The sequence below is a fragment of the Podarcis liolepis genome (assembly GCF_965112155.1).
Source record: "Podarcis liolepis genome assembly, chromosome: 1".
In the NCBI taxonomy this organism is placed as follows: Eukaryota; Metazoa; Chordata; class Lepidosauria; order Squamata; family Lacertidae; genus Podarcis; species Podarcis liolepis.
In genome coordinates, this window is record NC_139554.1 from 73,525,952 (window position 1) to 73,546,711 (window position 20,760).

The 20,760-nt window shown below is 43.7% G+C and overlaps 1 protein-coding gene across 1 annotated transcript in view; it reads right to left on the reverse strand.

Moving 5' to 3' along the window:
* The window catches only part of SLC67A1 (solute carrier family 67 member 1), a 73,532-nt gene that overhangs the window by 15,626 nt on the left and 37,146 nt on the right, over positions 1-20,760 (reverse strand). Inside the window, exon 8 of the mRNA XM_083488980.1 lies at positions 17,787-17,887. Coding sequence (XP_083345106.1) covers positions 17,787-17,887 — 101 coding nt within the window. The remainder of the gene's footprint in view (positions 1-17,786; positions 17,888-20,760) is intronic.

Sequence of the window (20,760 nt, forward strand, 5' to 3'; positions counted from 1 at the left end):
CCACTGCAGTCTCATATGACAAAGCCCGCAATGTTTGATAGGGTCCCCAGACTCTCTGGAGAGACTTTTAGGGGGCAGGGGTACATGGGGCTGCAGGGGAAAGGAAAAGAAGGGGAAGATTCATTGTTGGGGGCTTGCCTTATGCTCATACAACCCAAAAGGCTCCTTGGGGACTCAACTGTTGAGATTTTCTGCTAGTGAGCTTTAGCTATTTCCTGTTGAGAGATGATGTTGGGAGTTTTCTGTTAGTAATCTTTCGATTTCCTGTTTTATATGGCCCCTTCTTGTTCATTACACTTTGGGGATTAATGTTCTGGAAAAGTGGTATAGAAATGTAACTGGTAAGAATTAACCCCGCAGAAAATAAAAAAAGAAAAACAAAGTAGAGAAGAAAAAAAAACAAGCCACTTTCAACCATACATATACAAATTCAAAATAAGAGAAAAAAAGACAAAAATACACCACAAACCTTTAAAAACATTTAAAAACAAATCCATTATTCTCAACTCCACAACTATCATTACCCTCTTTCCTTAACCTCCTCCTCCTCCCCTTCCTTGTATCCTGGTTGTTAATTGTCACAGCAAATCCTTTCCATATTTCATAATATTCTGTCATTACATTACCTTAAACTATTTTAATCTTATCTTACTATGAAAAACCTTGAAACTTAAAACTTAAATCTTATTTTTACCAACTTCTCATAACCATAATATTCTTGCATAATTCTTTAAACATTTTTACTAAAGCCAAGTAATTTCATTCCAGCATTTTTCTAACATTCATCAATTTTGTAAAACAGTCCTAGTAGTAAAAAAAGGAGATAAAAACAAATCCAATCTTTATCCAGCTTCCCTTCCTCCTGGTCCCGGGTTTTGTCAGTCCTCATTATCCCATCAATCTGGCGCATTAACCTGGTATCCTAATATCCGAGGCCCTTAAGTCTCTTCCATGTCCCTTCTGCAGCTCTTCTTCATATTTGTAACTGTATTTTCCCTTGTCTCCTGCTCGTTTCACTCGTGGGAACTCCAGCTTTAGCAATATTTTTGACCCTTCTCGACAGAAGGCTCGACAGCCCCTTTTCCATAATCGACACTAAATTCCATGTGGTATTTAAAGACATGTTTCAAAATCCCTCCAAAATTGAGAGCCCCCACAATCCCAAACATCTCACGGCCCATTGCCAGACTTGAAAAGTCCAAACATCCCTGCATGGGGGGGGGTCTATCCAACCCCCCATTTCCAGACCCAACCAAACTTTTTCTTTCCAAATCTGGCTTTTTCCAAGTTCATTTGTCAAATCCAAAAGTTCATATTCCTGTTGGGCCTCTTCTGTCAAGGCACACTCCTGATTTAATTCCTGGGTGGGCTTGACATATTTTCCCACTGTCTGTTCAAAATTTCCCACTGCCTGTTCAAAATTTCTAATCGAATCAGCCATCAAATTCGTCTTCTCATGTAGCTGTTCCAGTAGGGCATTTGTTTTATAGAAAGCACACAACAGAGCTTCTGAGTACATTGTCCTGAAGGTCAGATGTCTATTCCCACGATTGTAATCTGTAACAGCTGCCAGCTCCCAGGAGTTGGTTACAGTTTCACAGTCTCCCTCTAGGGGGAAAACTTCTATTTAATCTTTCTTTTAAAGACAAGCCTAGCAACAGAGTTTCCTTTTTTCAGATATTTTGTCAATATTTGTTCCTTTAAGGTGCGAAAGGAAACAATGGAATCACTATGTTTCTCTTCTTTTAGTTATCTGTCAAAAGCGTTTGTCTCTGGTCAATGAGCTTCAAACGTCAGTCCTGACACCCCGCTCCAGGATCAGGACGATGGAAAGTTACTTTACTTTAAACTCACTTCTGCAGGTTTAAACAGTCCAGAAAAGATCCCCCTTCTTCTCCTGCTGCCGAAGGGGGGTTCAACAATTTTAAATGATGAAAGCCAATCCTTTAGAAGCGATTTTCTGAGCTCTAGTTTACGTTGTCTTTGCTTTATTCTGTTTACAAAGAAACGGAAGGCTGACTTCCTGTTTAGACCTTCCCGTTTCAGTACCAAATTAAAATAAAAAATTTAAGTCCAATTCCTTTCTGCTCGCCAGTCCTTACTTAAAGCTCAATTGTTCAAAGTTTAAGTACTCACGGGTGCTTATTTTAGAGGCCAAATTGTCCCAGGAAAAAGGCAGCGCTCTCTGGCAATGGCTGTGCGGCTTCGCTCCATGGAAATAGCAGTTGACTCACAGCACCGCGCCACTTCCCCCTCTTCACTTTGGAGCCCGTTAGTGGGTTCCTTTGCAAGTTGGGATGGCGCTAAAGGTGCCCGCCGAGTCCCATGGTCACAGGCTTCATCCGCCTGTGATTTTTAAAAGGGTCCCCGCTTCGCCGTAGCGGAAAGGACCCGTTTCGCGCAGAGCTAGTCCCTCCAATTCAGAGGGAGTCCGCCATTGCCGATGGCGCCACCCCAGAAGTCCTGAGAAGCCTGTACTTCTGCTCCAAACTTGCCGAGTGGTCTTCCATTTGCAGACTCACTGTGAAAATTACCGTATTTTTTGCACCATAACACTCACTTTTTCCCTCCTAGAAAGTAAGGGGAAATGTCTGTGCGTGTTATGGAGGGAATGCCTACGGGTGATGGGGGGGATCTGCTGCAGTCGTGAACAGAGGATCCATGGTTCCCCTTCCTTCCCTCCTCTGTGGCTCGCTTTGAAACAGCATGAGTGGGGAGGAGGGAGAAAAGCAGAGCCTGCTCGCTTTAAAGGAGCAAAGTGGGAGAGGAGAGGAGCCGTCTCCCCTTATACCCCTCTTCTTCATTATTAGCAGCATCCTTCTCCACCCACCCCACGCGTGCTCCTTCTCCCCTTAAACCCCTCTTCTGCATTATTAGCAGCATCCTTCTCCACCCACCCCACACGTGCTCCTTGTCCCTTGAGTGCTTTTCCTTCCCTCCCCACTTATAACGTGGTCACAAAGCATGGATCCACATGGATCCTCGGGATTTTTGCATTGGGCTACTCCAAACTCACTGTCAGATCACATGTCTGTGGCCACAGCATGAACCACAAAAATCATACATCCACTGTTTCATTTAGAATATTTTTTTTTCTTGTTTTCCTCCTCTAAAAACTACGTGCGTGTTATGGTCGGGTGCGTGTTATAGAGCGAAAAATACGGTATGTACATCTGGATGCGTCCCAAAAGACCTTGTCTAATTGAAAACAGGATCTCACCAGTTTATTGTAAGAGATACTAGCACCTTATGCAGTAATTCATTTTGTTTCCAAGTTGTAAATATTAGCAATAATGAGAGAAGATACAAAAGATCACCTGAGTGGGAAGAGAAAAAAGAAGAAAACTGGAGAATGAAAAATATTGTACCACAAAGGGAGGAAGTATGACAATTGTGCAGACTCTGGGTGTTCAGAGGAGACTGCAAGCAGTGTTGTGGGGCAGCTACTGCCTATGTTACACCTTAAGGATGAGCAACTTGTGGCCCTCCTAGTGTTGTTGGATTCCAACTCCCACTAAGCATGCCTAATAGTAAAGGATGATGGGAACTGTAGTCCAAGGCACCTGGAGAGCATGAGTTTGAGGAGGCTGGTAAAGATATACATGCTCACTTATTGTGCCCTGTCCTCATTTCTGTCCAAATAAATTTTGCAGAGAAATCTCTGAAGGAGATATTCATGCAAACATTCTCACACTTATACTTTGTCACCTAAGTAGTGTGTGAACACTGTATCCCAAACAGTATCTTTTTCCATAGTTCTCAACTTTTCCAGGCTCTGGCAAGAGCTGCCATTAACCTCACCTGCTACATGGGACCCACTTTTCACTATTTAGAGTGGATTGTACCAATGAACTTGTCCTGTTTGCACAAGGACATCTGCTTACGTGATGGAACATCCCCACCCTCTCTTCTCCCCGTGCCCCTAAATCTGTTTAAGGGTTTTCACCAATCCTCTGGAGCAAATTTGGAGAAGGAGTGTGGAGTGTGTGAGTAAAGGAGAGAGAGAAGGCATGTTGCACAAGTAGAAGTTTTTGCAGGAGTAGAAAAACTTTGTTGGATACAGCCCAACATAGGCTTTTTCCTCCTTGTATTTATCTGTTTGCGTGCCACTCAACAAATCAAATAAAAAAACAAGATGTAGAACCACAACATCCAAAGCTACAGGAATGCAACAGAAATAAATCTGCGTTCTTTTTCTCTTTCTCTCTCCCTTCAGACCCCCCCTTTTCTGCTTAACTATGGATACCATATGTCCATATGGCAGCCTCAGAACAGCTTTGCCCCCTCCAAAAAGCTCAACAACACTCAACAGCTTTTCTGTCTGAATTTTCACTGTTTGAAATATGGCAACCCTAGCTTAACCCTCTTTTGCCACCTTTTTGCCAAAAGAAATGGGTGTTGGCACCTCTGGTGTGCTCAAACCTAGACTGCCCCAAAGCACAGCTTGTGGGGTCCCAACCCACCAAACGAAGATCAGTAGCATATATGCTGTGTGACTTCTTGACACTCAGCTGAAACTGGTGATGTGCAACATTAGCTTTGCTAGTGAAATCCGCCTGCTTTCCAGGCAAATCCCTTCCTGCAGCTTTGCCTATGCCCACAAGAGTTTCAGGATGGGCAATTGATACAGACAGCGGCTACAGGCAGATACAGAAAGAACTCCACAGGGAAGGGCCCTGAGTGACTCAGCAACAGAGCAGACACATTGCATGCAAATGTTCCCAGACTCAACTCCCAATATCGCCAGCTAGGGCTGTCTGAAATCCTGAACTGCTGCAGCCCAACTATGTAGAGCAAGGTGGGGACTTCTGGCTTCCCAGATAGTGCAGGACCACAGCTCCCTTTGTTCCCTGATCCTGACAGCTGGCCATTGCTGGCTGGGTCACAGGTCCCTCATCCTAGCTGCAGACTGAGCTAGAAGCAGCAGTGGTTTAAGGCAGCTTTTATATGCCTATTTGCATTAGACGTCAGCTCAGCTTTGCTTCCCTTACTGCAAATTTGTGGAGACGTGTTTGAAGGATCTTTGGTTTAGGCATCCAGCTCGCCTCCACTTTCAATCTTAAATATTGATAAGTGTTTCTGTCCCACACAGCACACAGGGGGCTGCCTGGACCTCTTCTCCCCCACCCCATCTGGCCCCACTGTGCTTGCCTTTGAAACATAACCTTCTTTGAAGTTGTGTGTGAACAGAAGGCTCAGTTTACCTTAACAGGAATCTGCTCTGTCATCAATACACAAAAGAGGAAGGAAATAGTTTGCAAGTGACATAACAAGAGCCGCCCATGGCTATGTACACAAGCTGCAGGTGAAACAACTCTGTCTTTGTCCTCTTTCAAAGACAGATAAGCGTCTGAAGCGGCAGTGGAAATATTTAATTGGAAACTCCCAGCAAATATAGCCAAACAGTAAAATCTGTCTTTCTTCTCTTCATGCGCCATTAACAATGGTTACCGCGCCACATTTCCAGCTGATCTTTTCAGATCTGAAAGGAGAAAAATACACAGTGGAGATAAAATTTAATCTCCTTTTGGGATAGAAGTCAGCCTTGGGAGGTGCCTTCGATACAATTATTAATACATAATATTCTATCAGCTCTCTCTCTCTCTCTCTCTCTCTCTCTCTCTCTCTCACACACACACACCCACACCCACACACCATAAAAGATATTCATAGAAACTTGAAAGGCATGCAATAGCCTGTTATGTTGGAGAGGTTTCTGATGAATACGGAACTCAAAGGCCAGAACTGAAGTAACCAGCTTTCAGCTTCAGCTCCTTCTACTAGTATTTAAAAACATCAGCAGAATTCGTGCAGTGTTAATCCACAAAGCACAGCTAGGAAACCAGAACACTTGGAGAACGTTGGGCTCTTGCCCTCAGGCCCCTAACCCTCTCAGGGTATAAACAGTCGGCATTGCTCTGTGAAAACCCAATGGCCAAGTATGGCAAGCAAGATCATCCATCTGGTTTCGAATCTGTCTGTAAAGAACCCAGTGGCAGTTGTGGCCCATTGGGATTGGTAGGCTAGACAGAAGAGAGGCCAATGGTACATAGAATCAGAGCCAGAGCCAATCACAGGCAGAGCCACAGGAGCCAGGGCCAAGGGGTCTTCGCCCTCCCAATGAAATATTTGAGGGGGCACTCCCCAAAAGTTGATGGGCATTGCCATTCAAATGGTGTGTGTGCACTGCATCATGTGACTAATTATGCAGGGCAGGGCTTACCTGCCCCCCATATTTTATTCAGGTTGGCACCCCTGGGCAGAGCCAACTACTTCTCGTTTTGTCTCCAACTTAATATATACATTTACAGCATTGCCATACCACTTTAAACAGTGAAGCCTTCCCCCAGTGAATCATGGGAAGTGTATTTTGTTAAGGTTGCTGAGAGTTGCTTGGAGATCCCTCTTCTACTCACAGGGGTTCATTCCCAGAGTTCCCTGAAAAGAAGAATTGACTGAGAACTGTAGCTCTATGAGAGGAACAGGGGACTCTGAACAACTCTCAGCACCCTTAACAAACTACACTTCCCAGGATTCTTTGGGGGAAGCCGTGGCTGTTTAAAGTGGTATAATACTCTTTTAAATGTATAGTGCAGATGACACCTGAAATTAAGGAAGAGGAAGCTGGCAGTCATGGTTACCTCCCCCACCCCTATAGAATGTTTGTAATAAGATAGGTAGGTTAACTGAAAATTGTGGGGCAGTGCCCCATTTGCCTTTCTAGACCAACCTTTCACTCAAAGAGCAGCTTGACAAGAGATCTCTTTCATGACATACAAGAGCAGATCACTACAACCAAGGACAACCATTAACAAGTCTCAAATGTGGCTTTACAAATAGCACTTCTTCTTTTTTTAGTGTTAAGAGACTAAAAATAATCTGAAGGGTGTTGACATGCACACACACGTGTGTGTATACAGCAAGGTTTCTTGTCCTAGCCAGATCAAAACCCTGCCCTAGCAAGATCGTGGAAAGAACAAACACAGCTGTTGGCTCTGATTTCACTGATGACTTTTAGGATGTTGATATCCTGCCATTAGAAAACAGATCGCCAGTCCATATTCACTGCACATCCACTGTGCTTTCAGCTGACAAATGGCAGCGTGCTTTTGTCACAAGAACTTAGAGCTGACTCTTTAGAACCACTGGAGGGGTCCTTATATGCGAAGCCCCTGCTCAGTGTAGGAGATCCAGCACTAGAGTGTTCTCAGTAGATGTCTGCCCAGTCTCTGCTTGAAGACTCCAGCGAGGAAGAGCCCAGGTAGTTGGTGCTGTTGCTGAATTGCTTATACAATACAAGAAGAATATTCTCCTGATACTCAACCAACATCTATCCCCCCTGTTACCTCAAGCCCATTAGTTCTATTCTTGCTCTCTGAGGAAGCAAAGAACAAGGGTTTGCCCTTTGGGGCCATAAACTCACCATGGGATAGCTGGTAGCATTAGGGACACTCAATAAGGTGGGCACTACCATGCCTACATGTCTAAATGAAACTACAGAAGAGCAAACTTTCCCCAATGGCTGGACATTATGGATGACTGGCTCTGCCCTAAGGGAAGGGACCACAGTTCAATGCTAGAGCATCTAGGCAGGGCTGGAAGAGAGGCCTGCCTGAAATCTTAGAGAGCGACTGCTAGCCTGTGACGACCACACCGAGATAAATGGCTTGATATACGACAGCTTCCTATGTTCACACATTTACAGCTGCCCTGTGATGATTTTTTAACCAAATAGCAAATTGCTTTCTCTATCCGCTCTTGATACCTTCACTTTCCTCAGAGGTTTGTGGGTGGCAGATGCGGCAGCACAGGAGAAGGCATTCTCTATGGCAGCCCCTAAGCTGCAGAATTCCTTCCACACAACCTGGCACTTCCATTATGTAGCTTCTGACATGTGATGATGATGAGCTTCTTTGCCCTGGCCTTAGGCACCTGAGATATATATTTTTAAGACCCAGTCTATTCTTGTGACTGTAACTGGAAACTATTTTTAATATTGCATTTTCAAATTGTGGCAACTTTCCTAGGGACCTTAGGGAGAAGGGCTGGTAAGAAACTGAAACAGCCACCACAACAGTTTACACGCCTAGCTTAAGCTCCAGCTCACCAGTGCTTTTCCTGGGAACGGATTTCCATGTCATGGCTCACCCCTGGAATATGTCAAGTCCCAATAACGTGCGACTGAGTGGAACACATTTCTTGCACTCTTCAAGAGTGATCAGCAGTGGCCTCAAAGTGCCTAGGATTAAGGGGGGAACAGCACCCATGTCAGAAACCTTGAGGTGTGGGGCCTCTTTTCCTTAAGGAAACACTAACCAGCTTCTGAAATCTCCTTATCCTGTAACACACGGCACTAGTTTCAGCTTCAATGGCCAGCTGAAGATACAACTGCTCAGGTAACATCCATGAAATGGCTACGCCAACTCTACACAGCTCCACATGCCTGTGAGGGCTATGACCCATATAGTCTACATGCTTGCAAATAAAAACTAAAGGGTGAAAAGCTCGCTGAGCTCCAACACCACCTCTGTTATATAGCTACACTGGCTTCCAGTGCATTTCTGGGACAAAGAAGTTTCAATCATTGGACCTGGCCTATTTATTGGACCATCTGCATCTGTGCCATCCTGCCCACACAACGAGGTCTCAATAGGAGGCCTTCCTCTTGTGTCCACCCCTTGGGTCTGTGAGGTGGGTGGCCATCAGAGAGAGAGTTTTCGTCATGGTGCTCCCACAACTTTTGAACTCCCTCCCAGTAGATTTGTAGCTGGTGTTTACACTTAAGGGTCTTTAGAAAGTATTAAAGACCTATTCGTTTCAATTGGCCTTCTCTTGGGGAATTTGCTGGATTGAGGCTGGAGTGGATTATGTTACAGAGAATCCGAATGGGTTTTATTCTTTTTTATATCATATTGATTTTCCACCATTACAAATTTTTTTCTCCACTGTAAGCTGCTTTGGATGGCCTTTGCCTGGAAAGAAAAAGCATAGACTTTTTTTTTTAAAAAATGAGTGCATGGAGGTCACACAGCAGCCACAGTGCTTGATGGTTTTGCTCCTTCAGCTTGGAATTAAGTTTGATGTTCAGATGAAAAAGCAGAGAGACTTAATGAGAGTGCACACACTGCACCTTCCTTCCTCTCTGATCCATCCAGTAATAGCTTTTCCCCTCCAGATGTTTTGCTGGAAGCCAGAGCTCTATGGCAAGAAAACAGACGATTGGCTCATATTTAATTAAGCCTCTGGGCCAAATCTCAGTTTTCATTTCATTCAGTTGTGGATTCAGAATAAAAGCTTAGCACCATCTGAGGTTTTAGAGGCTCTAGCTTTCCCAAAGGTTCAAATTGCATCCAGGTGCTGGGAGAGGGAGGGTAGGGAATAGTCGTGATTATTTTTGTCCCCTTTCTTTTTACAAAAGCTGGATAGATACCCTTTCAGCACAGGGGAGGGGAGCTCATGGTCTCCAAAGAAGTTGAAACCGTGGAGCACCGTGGGTTGTGCTCTTATTCATTAAAATGCAGCTAATGATCACTCCTGCATTGATGCAATGCCATAGGAGAGCACACAGCTCTGAAAGAATTATATGAAAATAATAATAATAATAATTTTGGTAGGGGGAAATGCAGTCAAAACAGCAGTGAATGAATTCTATATTGGAAAACTCTTGAATTTCCCTTAGGTACAGAAATATTGCCATGGGAAATGCCTTGGACATATTTTTTTTTAATGGAAAGGCATCGCATACATGTTTTAATTCTCCACCATGCTCCAGAGTGATGCTATATTGGGAACACTGTGAGGAAATAAAATGGTGTCTGCTTAGTTGCTGAGGGCAGGGTGTGTTTGTAAATGGAGCCACAGCAGGCATTGCCCGAGGATGCTGTGCAATGCATAAATCCCACGCAAGTACATACTGTAGATATACCCTCAACATCCATGCATCATAAGCAAGAAACCAGACACCAATACTATTTACATAAAGGTGATTGTGCAGGTAGATTCCCAGCATGGAATTATTTCATCAAAGTTTATCAATGAATGAGCAACATCATTTAAAGAGGGGCATATGAATTGGATATGGCACACGTCTGAGTGACTTAAAGAAAGAAAGTGTGACCTAAGTGTTCTTGATATCACAGATAGTAGTGTTTTGTCTAAGGGCCAAACTAGACGTGATGTTTAATATATCTTTGTATTTCAAAAGAAAAATGCAAATAGAATAAGCTTTTTTTCCTGATGATAATTCTCAGGATTGTAGATGTGGAGGGGGAAATTAATCCATTCCCCACTCCTGCTGAACTCCAGAAGAAAAATTTTCTTCTTAAGTGGTTGCCAACAGGGAATTTCCCCCAATGCAAACTGCACCTGTAGGGGAGGGATTTTCCTCTGGATCACAGCAGGGTTAAATCCTCCCTTCCTGCTAATTCTATTTGCAGCTTTAAAAACATGCACATAAAAGGCAAATACAGTGTCATGTCTAGCTAAGCCCTAAGGAGACTTCTAGTCATTGATCTGGAAGATGCCTTTTAAATACACTGTACATCATATGGCTAATCCATTTCTGTAAAATCAAGGTCTCTTGGGAGGCAGAGGGGGGGACTTCAACCCTATTTTATTACTTATTCTTCTTTTGGTGTAGGGAGCTTCCTGCTGGATGTATACTGGCACAGCTCCAAATAATTACACATCAATGATGGCTGAACATTTTCCTTATTAGATTCTGCTTCTGGATTCCTTCCATGAGACTGCCTACGCCACTGTCATTTATTGGTATGCCTTGAGCAATTCCAACTTTGGTCATGTTCCATATTCTGAATGTCAGCTTCAAGTCAGAACACTTTTAAGAATTATCCTTTTAAAGGAAAACAATGTGCTCCACAAGTCTCTTATTGTACTTCTTTAATCTTATTCATGGCCCTAAATCTTGTCTCCTCTCGCCCCTTCATCCTTTTTCACCTGGTGATCAAGCCCCAGAAGCCTTGCCAAATATTGTATGAAAAAGAAGAAGAAAAGGAAACACTCGTGGATGAGAACAAAGATAGAAAGGTTATCCAAATAAAAGAAATGAAAAGAAAATGTTGGTCCACTAAAAAGGCCAAGATCTTGAGCAACTAGACTCGCATAATTACTGGGGACACTAGACAAATTTGCACCAAAAGTTACTTCTCACTATTTCATTAGGACTTGAACACGTTATCACAATGTGGGTGTTAATGAGCATCCATGCACTGAGGTCCAGCACCGAGGGCCTTCTGGCGGTTCCCTCACTGCGAGAAGCCAAGTTACAGGGAACCAGGCAGAGGGCCTTCTCGGTAGTGGCGCCCTCCCTGTGGAACGCCCTCCCACCAGATGTCAAAGAGAACAACTACTACCAGACTTTTAGAAGACATCTGAAGGCAGCCCTGTTTAGGGAAGCTTTTAATGTTTGATGTATCATAGTATTTTAAAATTCTTTTGGAAGCCGCCCAGAGTGGCTGGGGAAACGCAGCCAGATGGGCGGGGTATAAATAATAAATTATTATTATTATTATTATTATTATTATTATTATTATTATTATTATTATTTTATTATATCAGCAATGCACAAAGACATTGACACTGGCAGCATAAAACAGCAGTGGTTTGAGAACTGGACTTTAGGTCTACGCCAATGCAAAGAAGTTTCTTTATTACAGAACAGGTGACTCTATTTCATCAACTCTATTTACATATGACCATAAGAATTTACAATTTCAGGACCCACTAATCTTCTTCATGTCTTCTGCAGCTAGAAATATATTGACACAATTATGGAAAACAGCTACTAAATTAACTCTGGAGGCATGATGGGATAAGACTATGGGACATAGCTCTTGCGGAGAAAGTAATGAAGCATCTTGGAGCACTGAGGAACCCAAAGACCAAAGATGATTCTGAAACTGTACGGTACATGTTTATTTGGTACCCTGGAAAGGACAGTGATTGTCCCATCGTCACCAGCTACTCACAGCTGACCCTGGGACATAGAAGATGCTTCACATATAATCAACTCTGCACTATTGTACAAACCTGCTTAATGTTTGACTTAATCATTTACATTGTATATGCATGGAATTTATTTTGGGGGGTGTTATATGGGGATTGTTTAAGTACTTCCATCAGAATAAAGTTTAAAAAAGAAAAGAAAAAAGAATGCACTGAGCTCAGGTGTAGAGCATGCTCTTTGCATGCAGGAGGTCACAGGCTTAATCCCTGGTACTTCCAGCTATAGCTTCTTGTTTGACACCCAGTGACAACAACACCAAACTAGATGGATCAACAGTCTGACATGGGATAAGGGAATTTCCTGTTTTTCTAAGATTGTGCAGCTGTATGAATCCTTCATGGAGGATAAGGCTAGCAGGGGCTACTAGCTATGATGACTATGTTCTACATCTATAGTTTGAGACAGTGCAGTGCTGAACACCCATCACTGGGAACTGCAGGTGTGGAGAGTGCTGTTGTGTTCAGGTTCTTCTTGTGAGCTTCCCCAGAGCATTTGTCAAGGCACTTTGAGAACACGATGCTGGACCAGGTCTCCTTTGGCCTGATCCAGCAGGCTCTTATGTTCTCATGAACCGAGAGAGAGAAATAATAGAAACCTTAGCCTCCTCCTGGTTGGGGTGTTGTACATTTATTATCCAAATTCTGGCTGACACCCTGGCCTGTGGACTAGATTTTGCATTTACTGTCATTTAATTAGAACTGGGAGGAGTCCAGGAAAGTGAGTGACATATGATTAACTCTTGTGTTGCAAGCTAGTCCAGGGAGAAAGGCGGCTGTACTTTTGCTGGATATTCTTATGTACATGAATGTAGATGAGTTACACACTTAAGAATGTACACGGATGCAGAAGAGTTTCCCACACTAAGCAGTAGAGACTGGCAGGGCTATGCGGATAGGGTTGCATTGCTTTTCCGCCTGCTCCACACTGCGCATCGCTGAAAGATGCCAAGAGGGAGCAGCAGGGAGTTGGGCACTTTATGGATGCCATGTCAGAAGGGTTGGATTGGCTCTGCTGCTGTGCCTACGCCATGCTGAGCTCCCCACTGCCCTCCCCCTCACCATCTCAGTAACAGGCGACATAGGGCATTGGAAACTCGGAACAGTGCAGCCCCACGGGCTGCTACAGGCATTATGCATAGGCAGCACAGACTTCTCCCCACACATGTGAAGTTTGTGCAATTCTCTGACACAAAGAATCTCAGCACCTATTTTTTATTTTAAGTTTTCAGCCCTTATAGTTACAAAACTATTTCTGGAAGATATAATGCCAGGTCACATACACACACCCCGACTTGGGCCCCAGGTTATAGGTGCCCAGCACGAGCAACATGACATCACGTTGCAACATGACATCATGATGTCATGTGCCGAGGTCTCGCAAGGCCTTGGACAGCATCTCCAAGGCCTTGGATGTGACTTCTGGTGCTTCGCGATGTACCAGAAGTTGCATCGGGGGCCCTGTGGTAGGAGTGACGAGCACCCACAACAAAATTTTTGTGGGTGCTCAGGGGCCCCCTAGAGATGGTGCTCCTGCACACATATATATGAAGAGATTTCAGTGGTTGTCTCAAGTTCCTGCCGCCTCACCCCACTTGTGTCCAATAGGAACACAGAACATAGGAAGCTGCCTTGTAGTGAGTCAGACCACTGGTTCATCTAGTCCAGCATTGTCTACACTGACTGGCAGCAGCTGTCTGGAATTTTAGGCAGGTGGTGCCAGACATTGAACTTGGTACCTTCGGCCTTCAAACAGGAGTTAAACCACTGAACTATGGTGCTTCCTCAAATAATGGCTTCATCATAAAGAAAGAAATAGTAGAATAAAGTGTTTGTCACCTCTCCTTTGGCATTCGCCAGGGCTGGGGAAATGATATGAAAATTATGTTATAATTGCATGTAACCATATATGGAAATAACTGGCAGCTCTCCAGTTTGTATTTCTGATGTGGTTCCCAGTCTTGAACAAATCACCCACCACTGAAGCCAAGTTGTTTCCTCAGCATGTGTACATAATAAGTGTGGCAGTGTTAGATCTTGATCGACATAATTTGCCCACAGTTCCTTCCTTTAGGAAACGGCGAACCTCTTTCAAGTCCGAAGGGGCTGCTCATAAAAACTAAACGCTGGCAAACACATTAAAACACATGCTTTGAATAGACAAACAAGCTTCTCATGACCATAAAATCAGAATGGCAGTAGAGTGAAGGGGCAATGTTCTTAGGTGGGAAGGAAGATGAACAGAGAAGAAATGGCTTAAAATTCTTGGGTGTGGGGCACATTTGTTCTGCAGATCAGCCATCCCTACTTTAGAAGATCACTTATTTTATGAACAGCAGCAAAAAAACAAATCTTTGATGCATTGAAGAGGCACTGGCTCTGGATTGGGGAATTTTCTTCTGCAGGAGCATAACCCATTTCCCCCACCCGCCCGATCCGTACCCCTCCCAATCTTGTTCTTAATGTGGAATGTATGCTATGAGTACACATAAACAAATGGTCTTCTCTTCCCACTACAGCAGATGCCTCACTGTTTCTGAAACACAATGGGTGTGTGTCTGTTTGAGTTTTCATATAACCAAGCCATTCTTTTCTGAATGTACACACAAACACACAGGGAGATTTAAAGCAAACAGGATACTGATAGAATTGCCTCCTTCCTTTCAGTGATAAGATCAGCCACTTTCCCATCCGGAAGCTTAAAAAGAAAGTAATTCACACATTTGTGTATTTCAAAGAGTTTCTCCTGTGAGGTCTGCTATATTTCAATCTAAGCAAAACTGTGGGACTGACATTTGCTGGACAACAAAATAAAAGGCATACACGATGGGATTTAATGATGATGATGATGAAGAAGAAGAGTTTGGATTTGATATCCCGCCTTTCACTCCCTTTTAAGGAGTCTCAAAGCGGCTAACATTCTCCTTTCCCTTCCTCCCCCACAACAAACACTCTGTGAGGTGAGTGGGGCTGAGAGACTTCAGAGAAGTGTGACTGGCCCAAGGTCACCCAGCAGCTGCATGTGGAGGAGCGGAGACACGAACCCGGTTCCCCAGATTACGAGTCCACCGCTCTTAACCACTACACCACACACCACTGAATGAGTCCTGTCAGCAGAAGCCCTGTACAAAGATGTCTGCTTGAGCAATGGGGTTCTCCCCTTGCTCTCCCCCATATCCCCCTATACCCCTGAAATTGGCTTCAGGGCAGGGGTCTGGAGAACCCCAGAAACACTGCATGGGGAAAGGAGAGAGGGGTGGGAAAAATTTTTCCACTTGTGGAATGAGCAGAGGAGCATGATGTTGAATTCCTTCCAAAATCGCATGTATTGCTATATAGTCCATAAACAATCAGAGCTGCACATGTTTACAGGCATCCCCACATGCATCCAGTTGGCCACTGTGGGAACAGAATACTGATCTAGGATAGGTCAGGCATGGGGAACCTTCAGCACACAACCCAAATGACTCCTGGCAGAGCTCATAATTTGGCCTGTAAGGCCATTTGGCCCCATCCAAGCTCACCTGTCACTCAACATCAGATGTGGGGCAAGTAAAGTGAATGTTGCAAAGGAACAATTCAGAGCCTTAAAGTGCCCTCCTGATGGTTGCTCTGCAGTGGGAGTGACATCTGGTGCTGTTTAAATTTAGTGCCAAATACATGTCCTGCTATTTTGGAATAAATCTGCTCTGCTATGCAGCTGGGAGTTTCCCTGTGCAACCAATTTCAGTGGATTTGCAATCGGCACAGAATTTAAAAAGCACCAAGTGCAAGCCCCACTGCACAGGCACAACCAGGAGTGCACAGCTTCAGAGTGATCATTTGCAACAGTGCTCCAAGCAAGGCCTGCTTTTGTCTGGCAGCCTTTCTCAACCTGTGGGTCCCCAGATGTTGTTGAACTACAACTCCCATCACCCCTAGCTAGCAAGGCCAGAGCTCAGGGATGATGGGAGTTGTAGTCCAACAACATCTGGGGACCCACAGGTTGAGAACCGCTGGGAGGGTTTGGATCCACATGTGATCACAGGAAGGTGAACCCACCCACCTGTCAAAATCGCAGGGGTTGGCCTAGATGACATTTGGGGCACCTCCCAAAACCACAACTCCATGATTCTATGAAAAAGTGGCTCATAGAGGGGTGGGGCACTTACTGATCCTGTCCACTAGACAAAAGTGGTCCCCCCACCCCCAAGATCAACCTTTGCTCTTTTATTTCTTTTTCTTCTTTCCATTGAAATGAAAATTACATGTTCATAATTTATATGATGGAGAATGTCTTAAAGTCTACTAATTAGCACTCTATTATTTTAATTAGCTGTCTATAAAATCTGCTAAACAGCAACCATCCAATTATAGTCAGATGAAATTCACCGACTTGTTAACTTCCATAACCCTCAACACAATGGAGAAGAAAATGGAGCTATATAATCCAAAGCCAAAAAGGGCTGCTTCCTGCAAATGAATTCAGCAGAAATGACAATTATCACAGCGTCTGCATCAGATACCTTTAGACAGTTTTACATACAGACTTGGCTTGAAGGCTGATCTGATAAACCTCATGACTCTTTTTGTAAGCCATGTGTCTTATGCCCTTTTAAAATGTGGGGGGTTTTTTTGGAGGGGTGTTATTGGGTTGTTGTTTTTATTTTTATTATGTAGTTTGTGGTTTTATATTTCAATTTTATTCTGTGAACTGCTCTGAGACCTCCAGGTATAGGGTGGCATATAAATTCAACAACAACAACAACAACAACAAAAGGCACACAATAAAAATATTATAATAACTCAGCCTAAAAAGAAGAACTTTCTAGCACTCATGGGCTGCGTCACAGAGAGCGATACTTTAGACAGGCCTGAGGATTTGCAAGTATTACAGGAGGATATGTGACCTTTTTCTGGGAACAGTGAACACCCATGAAATATCACAAACCTTCAAATATCACAAAAGTATTTGAAAGCCCCATTTCTTTGCCATGTGATATGAGAGGCTGCCGTTGGAGAAACACAAGTCCAAAGCCTATTTGGGCAACTGCCTCTTGGGATTCATGCTAACAAACATTTTATGTTAGAAATGTGCCATAAATATTCGGAACGCACAACTACCATCAACATACCCCACCAACATATTGCAAAGAGAGTACACAGAGAGGATTGTATTGGAGAACAAAATCCTTTTGGGGGGTGGGGGGAAACAGAGAGGTGATCAATAGGCCTAAGAAGCCCTTTTCAGGCATTCTCCCCTCAGGGGACAACAATTGCACAAGAGGAAGGGCGGTGTCACACTTGCTGCCCCTACTCCCACCACTGTTTTCCTTCCAGCCCCTCTCCCTACCATGAGGGAGAAGGTTTGAAATGGGGAGCCCTGCTCCATGTGTGTAGCAGAACCCCGAAGGCTGATATAAAGGTGAGGTGGCCTAGGAGAGACGGCCTGTGCTGCTGCAGTTTTCCCACAGCACCTAGAAATTCTCTGTTCAATCTGGTCCTGGCCATTCCCCATATACCTCCACTGGAGAAGTGGCACCAGTGGTAGGCAGGGCACCCACAGAGACCGGTGGCTTCACCCTGCCTAATGGGTGGGCCAGACCCAGTCAGTCCTCACCACAGTGAAAGTCCACCCCCCAACTCATTGAGTCATCGTTATTGAAACATAGTGTATCTTCAGGCTAGAGGCACCCAAACCCCTGGCTGGACTTTCTTGAAAAGTTTTTGATAAAAGACTTTGGGAGACGAGAGATCACGGCAGCTCTCAGTGCCAACCTCCTTACCATTTGAAGGATTCCACAATATGCCATCACGTACCCAGACGCCGCTGCTTCCAGACCAAAGAAATCGATAGATACGATAGAAAACATGATCAGGAACACACCTAAAGTTAAGGAAAAGGCAGCCTCTTTTTAGAAGCCAGGTGGCAGTGCTCAGCGCTGTTAACTAGAGATAATGGGGCAGAAGCCATGTAAACTATGTTTCTGTAGTGGCCTGCAAAGGTACAGTGTTGCTGTTCTCCTGGGTCTCAAATGCAGCATGTTGCTGGTGCCTACCTGTGGGAGAAGAGAAGTGGTGAGGTGCAGAGGGCTTGGGGCTTTGCAGTGTGGCTGAGCCAATCTCAGGCTCTCACCCTTAGGCTCCTGCACAACCCTTGAACTCCCCAGGCCTCAACCCTCCTCCTGCAGTAAGCACCAGCAACACACCATGTGTGGAAGCCAGGAGAACATTGGTGCTTCATTTTTGCCACCACACAGGATGCTACTATGTGCTTTATCGCCACTGAACTATACTTTCCCCCCTTAAATGTGGTATCTTTTAAAACTCCAATCATTTGGCATGTCTAAAATTGCAATGCCACATACTTTTTCTTGCTCTCTTTCACCCAAAGACGTCTGAAGCACAGTGTAGTGGTTGGGGTGTTGGGAAAGGACTGGGAAGGCCCAGGTTTCAAATCCCCACACAGTCACAAGTTTCACTTGTGTGACCTTGTGACACACTTCCTTAGCACAGCAACAGGGTTGTTGTAAGAACAAAATGGAGGACAGAGAACTATGTGTGCTACCTTGAGCTCCTTGCCCGAAAGGCAGGCTATAGATAGATTAGATAGATAGATAGACAGATGATAGATAGGTGATAGATAGATAGATAGATAAATAAATAAATGATAGATAGATAGATAGATAGATGATAGATAGATAGATAGATAGATAGATAGATAGATAGATAGATAGATAGATAGATATAGATGATAGATAGATAGATGATAGATAGATAGATAGATGATAGATAGATAGATAGATAGATAGATAGATAGATAGATAGATAGACGTACATATATATATATACACACATGCAGTCAGTAAGTAAATGCTTATCTGCACTAAAACATATACCTCTCATTTGTAGAAAAATAAGTATCAATTTATGTTCTTGGACAGCTAACCTATGGAGTTAAGCAGTGAACACTAGATCATGGTTAAGTCTAGCACTGATGAAGTCCACATCTACATCACATGTGCAGGGTAGCCAATCCACAAGCGCTTTAAAGTAAGTCTTACTGAGTCCAATCGGGCTTACTCTCAGGAAAGTGTGCACGGGACTGTAATGTTCAGCAGAGGCATGCTTTCCAAAGTGAGTTTGTTTGGAGAATACCATAATTAAGTGAAATGTGTTAGTGCTTTGTCAGTTTCTCAAAAGTTTTCTTGCTTTGAAAAAGAGGCTTCCATTCCTCTGCATTATCTCTCAGGGAATGTTCAGATTTCTTTAGAACTTTGGTGGGTGTGGGATTTTGAGTTTGCCTCATCATTAAATGGTGGCCAAGGGTGTGTGTTCTTCTTTTCAGTAAGCATTTCCACAGCAATCTGCAGCCTCCCTGGCTGCAATTCCTGCTGTGAAAAATCCCACAGGAAGGTGATATCTTACCCTGGCCTTTAACTGAAGCAGAGGAAGCCAGATAGGCTGCAGAGTGCAGCCCAATAGTGAGGTGATGTGTAGGATGAAAGACAAGATATCTCCAAATACTCATCAGTCACCTCAGAAGTAAAGCAAGTGTGACAAACCCCTTGGGAAGATTACTGAATTTTTCACTCCGCTTTGATATTTTTCAAATACAATTTCTTTTCTTTTCTCTAATTGATGGAGAACAGGGCAGATGGACACCTGTGGAATTGTCAGCACAGCACTAACCTGTGTACATCACAGCTTTGCTTATAATATAAATACAGGCAACACTATAATTTGGGCTCTACATATGTGTACATTACTAAAAATAATTATATGGTTGGAGCAACGAGATGAAAATAAATGAGAACATTTATCGGAAGGTTATCCCTCCAGCATTGAGGCATGAATAAGTGGATAACAGCCAAATCTCCTTAAGATGTTATCTCAGCCCTTCTCAGGGTCCCAGCAGGTTGGATCAGCAGCCGCAGAGACAGGCTCAGAAAGAGCATCAGAGCACTGGGCAGCCCAACCCTGTGCATCTTTATTCAGAAGAAAGTCCCACCAAGTTCAGTGGAGATTAAGGACTGCAGAGGAGTGAAGCTTAAAAAAAAAGCAGTGGTAGTGCTCACACAATTTCATTGTAAAAATTGTGGGATGTGAGATAGGATTAGACCCTGTTTCCTTCTTCTTATTCAATTATATAGATGGCTTGATGAAAAAAGAACACACAAGACCTTGTTTCGTAGGTGTTGACAGCAGCAAAAATACTATACGCAAGTAAATGGAGATTACAGGTTATGCCAACTCTAAATGAATGGATTGATAAAATCTGGGAACCCATGTTAATGGCAAGATTGACGCATTATATGGGGACAAAAGAACCCATTCAGTTTAATGTGCACAGGATCAGATTGAAAAGGGAAGATACAGGACTGAGATAACAGCTGGAGCCAGAAAATTTGCCCACATGTAGCTTACAAACCCAAATTCTTTTTCATTCATTCAAATGTAATCTATTTAAACAATGGCAGAGTATTATTGGGGGGGGGAATAGGAGCCCACTTATTCAATATTGTAAGAAAAACATTCCATGCTATACCTGCAATTGAAAGGGTGTTTTGTATTGTATTGAATTCCGAGAATTTCTCCTTGATTTAAGAAGTGACGCAATGGTACATAAAGCACAGAGATATTGAGTTTAAGATACTGAAGTAAGTGGTACAAAAGCTGCTTGCCTAGTGGGGAGAAGCTTCAGGAATAGTTTGCTGTGAGGGGTGTCACTAACACAGTGAGGCAGGGCTTACGTGCGAG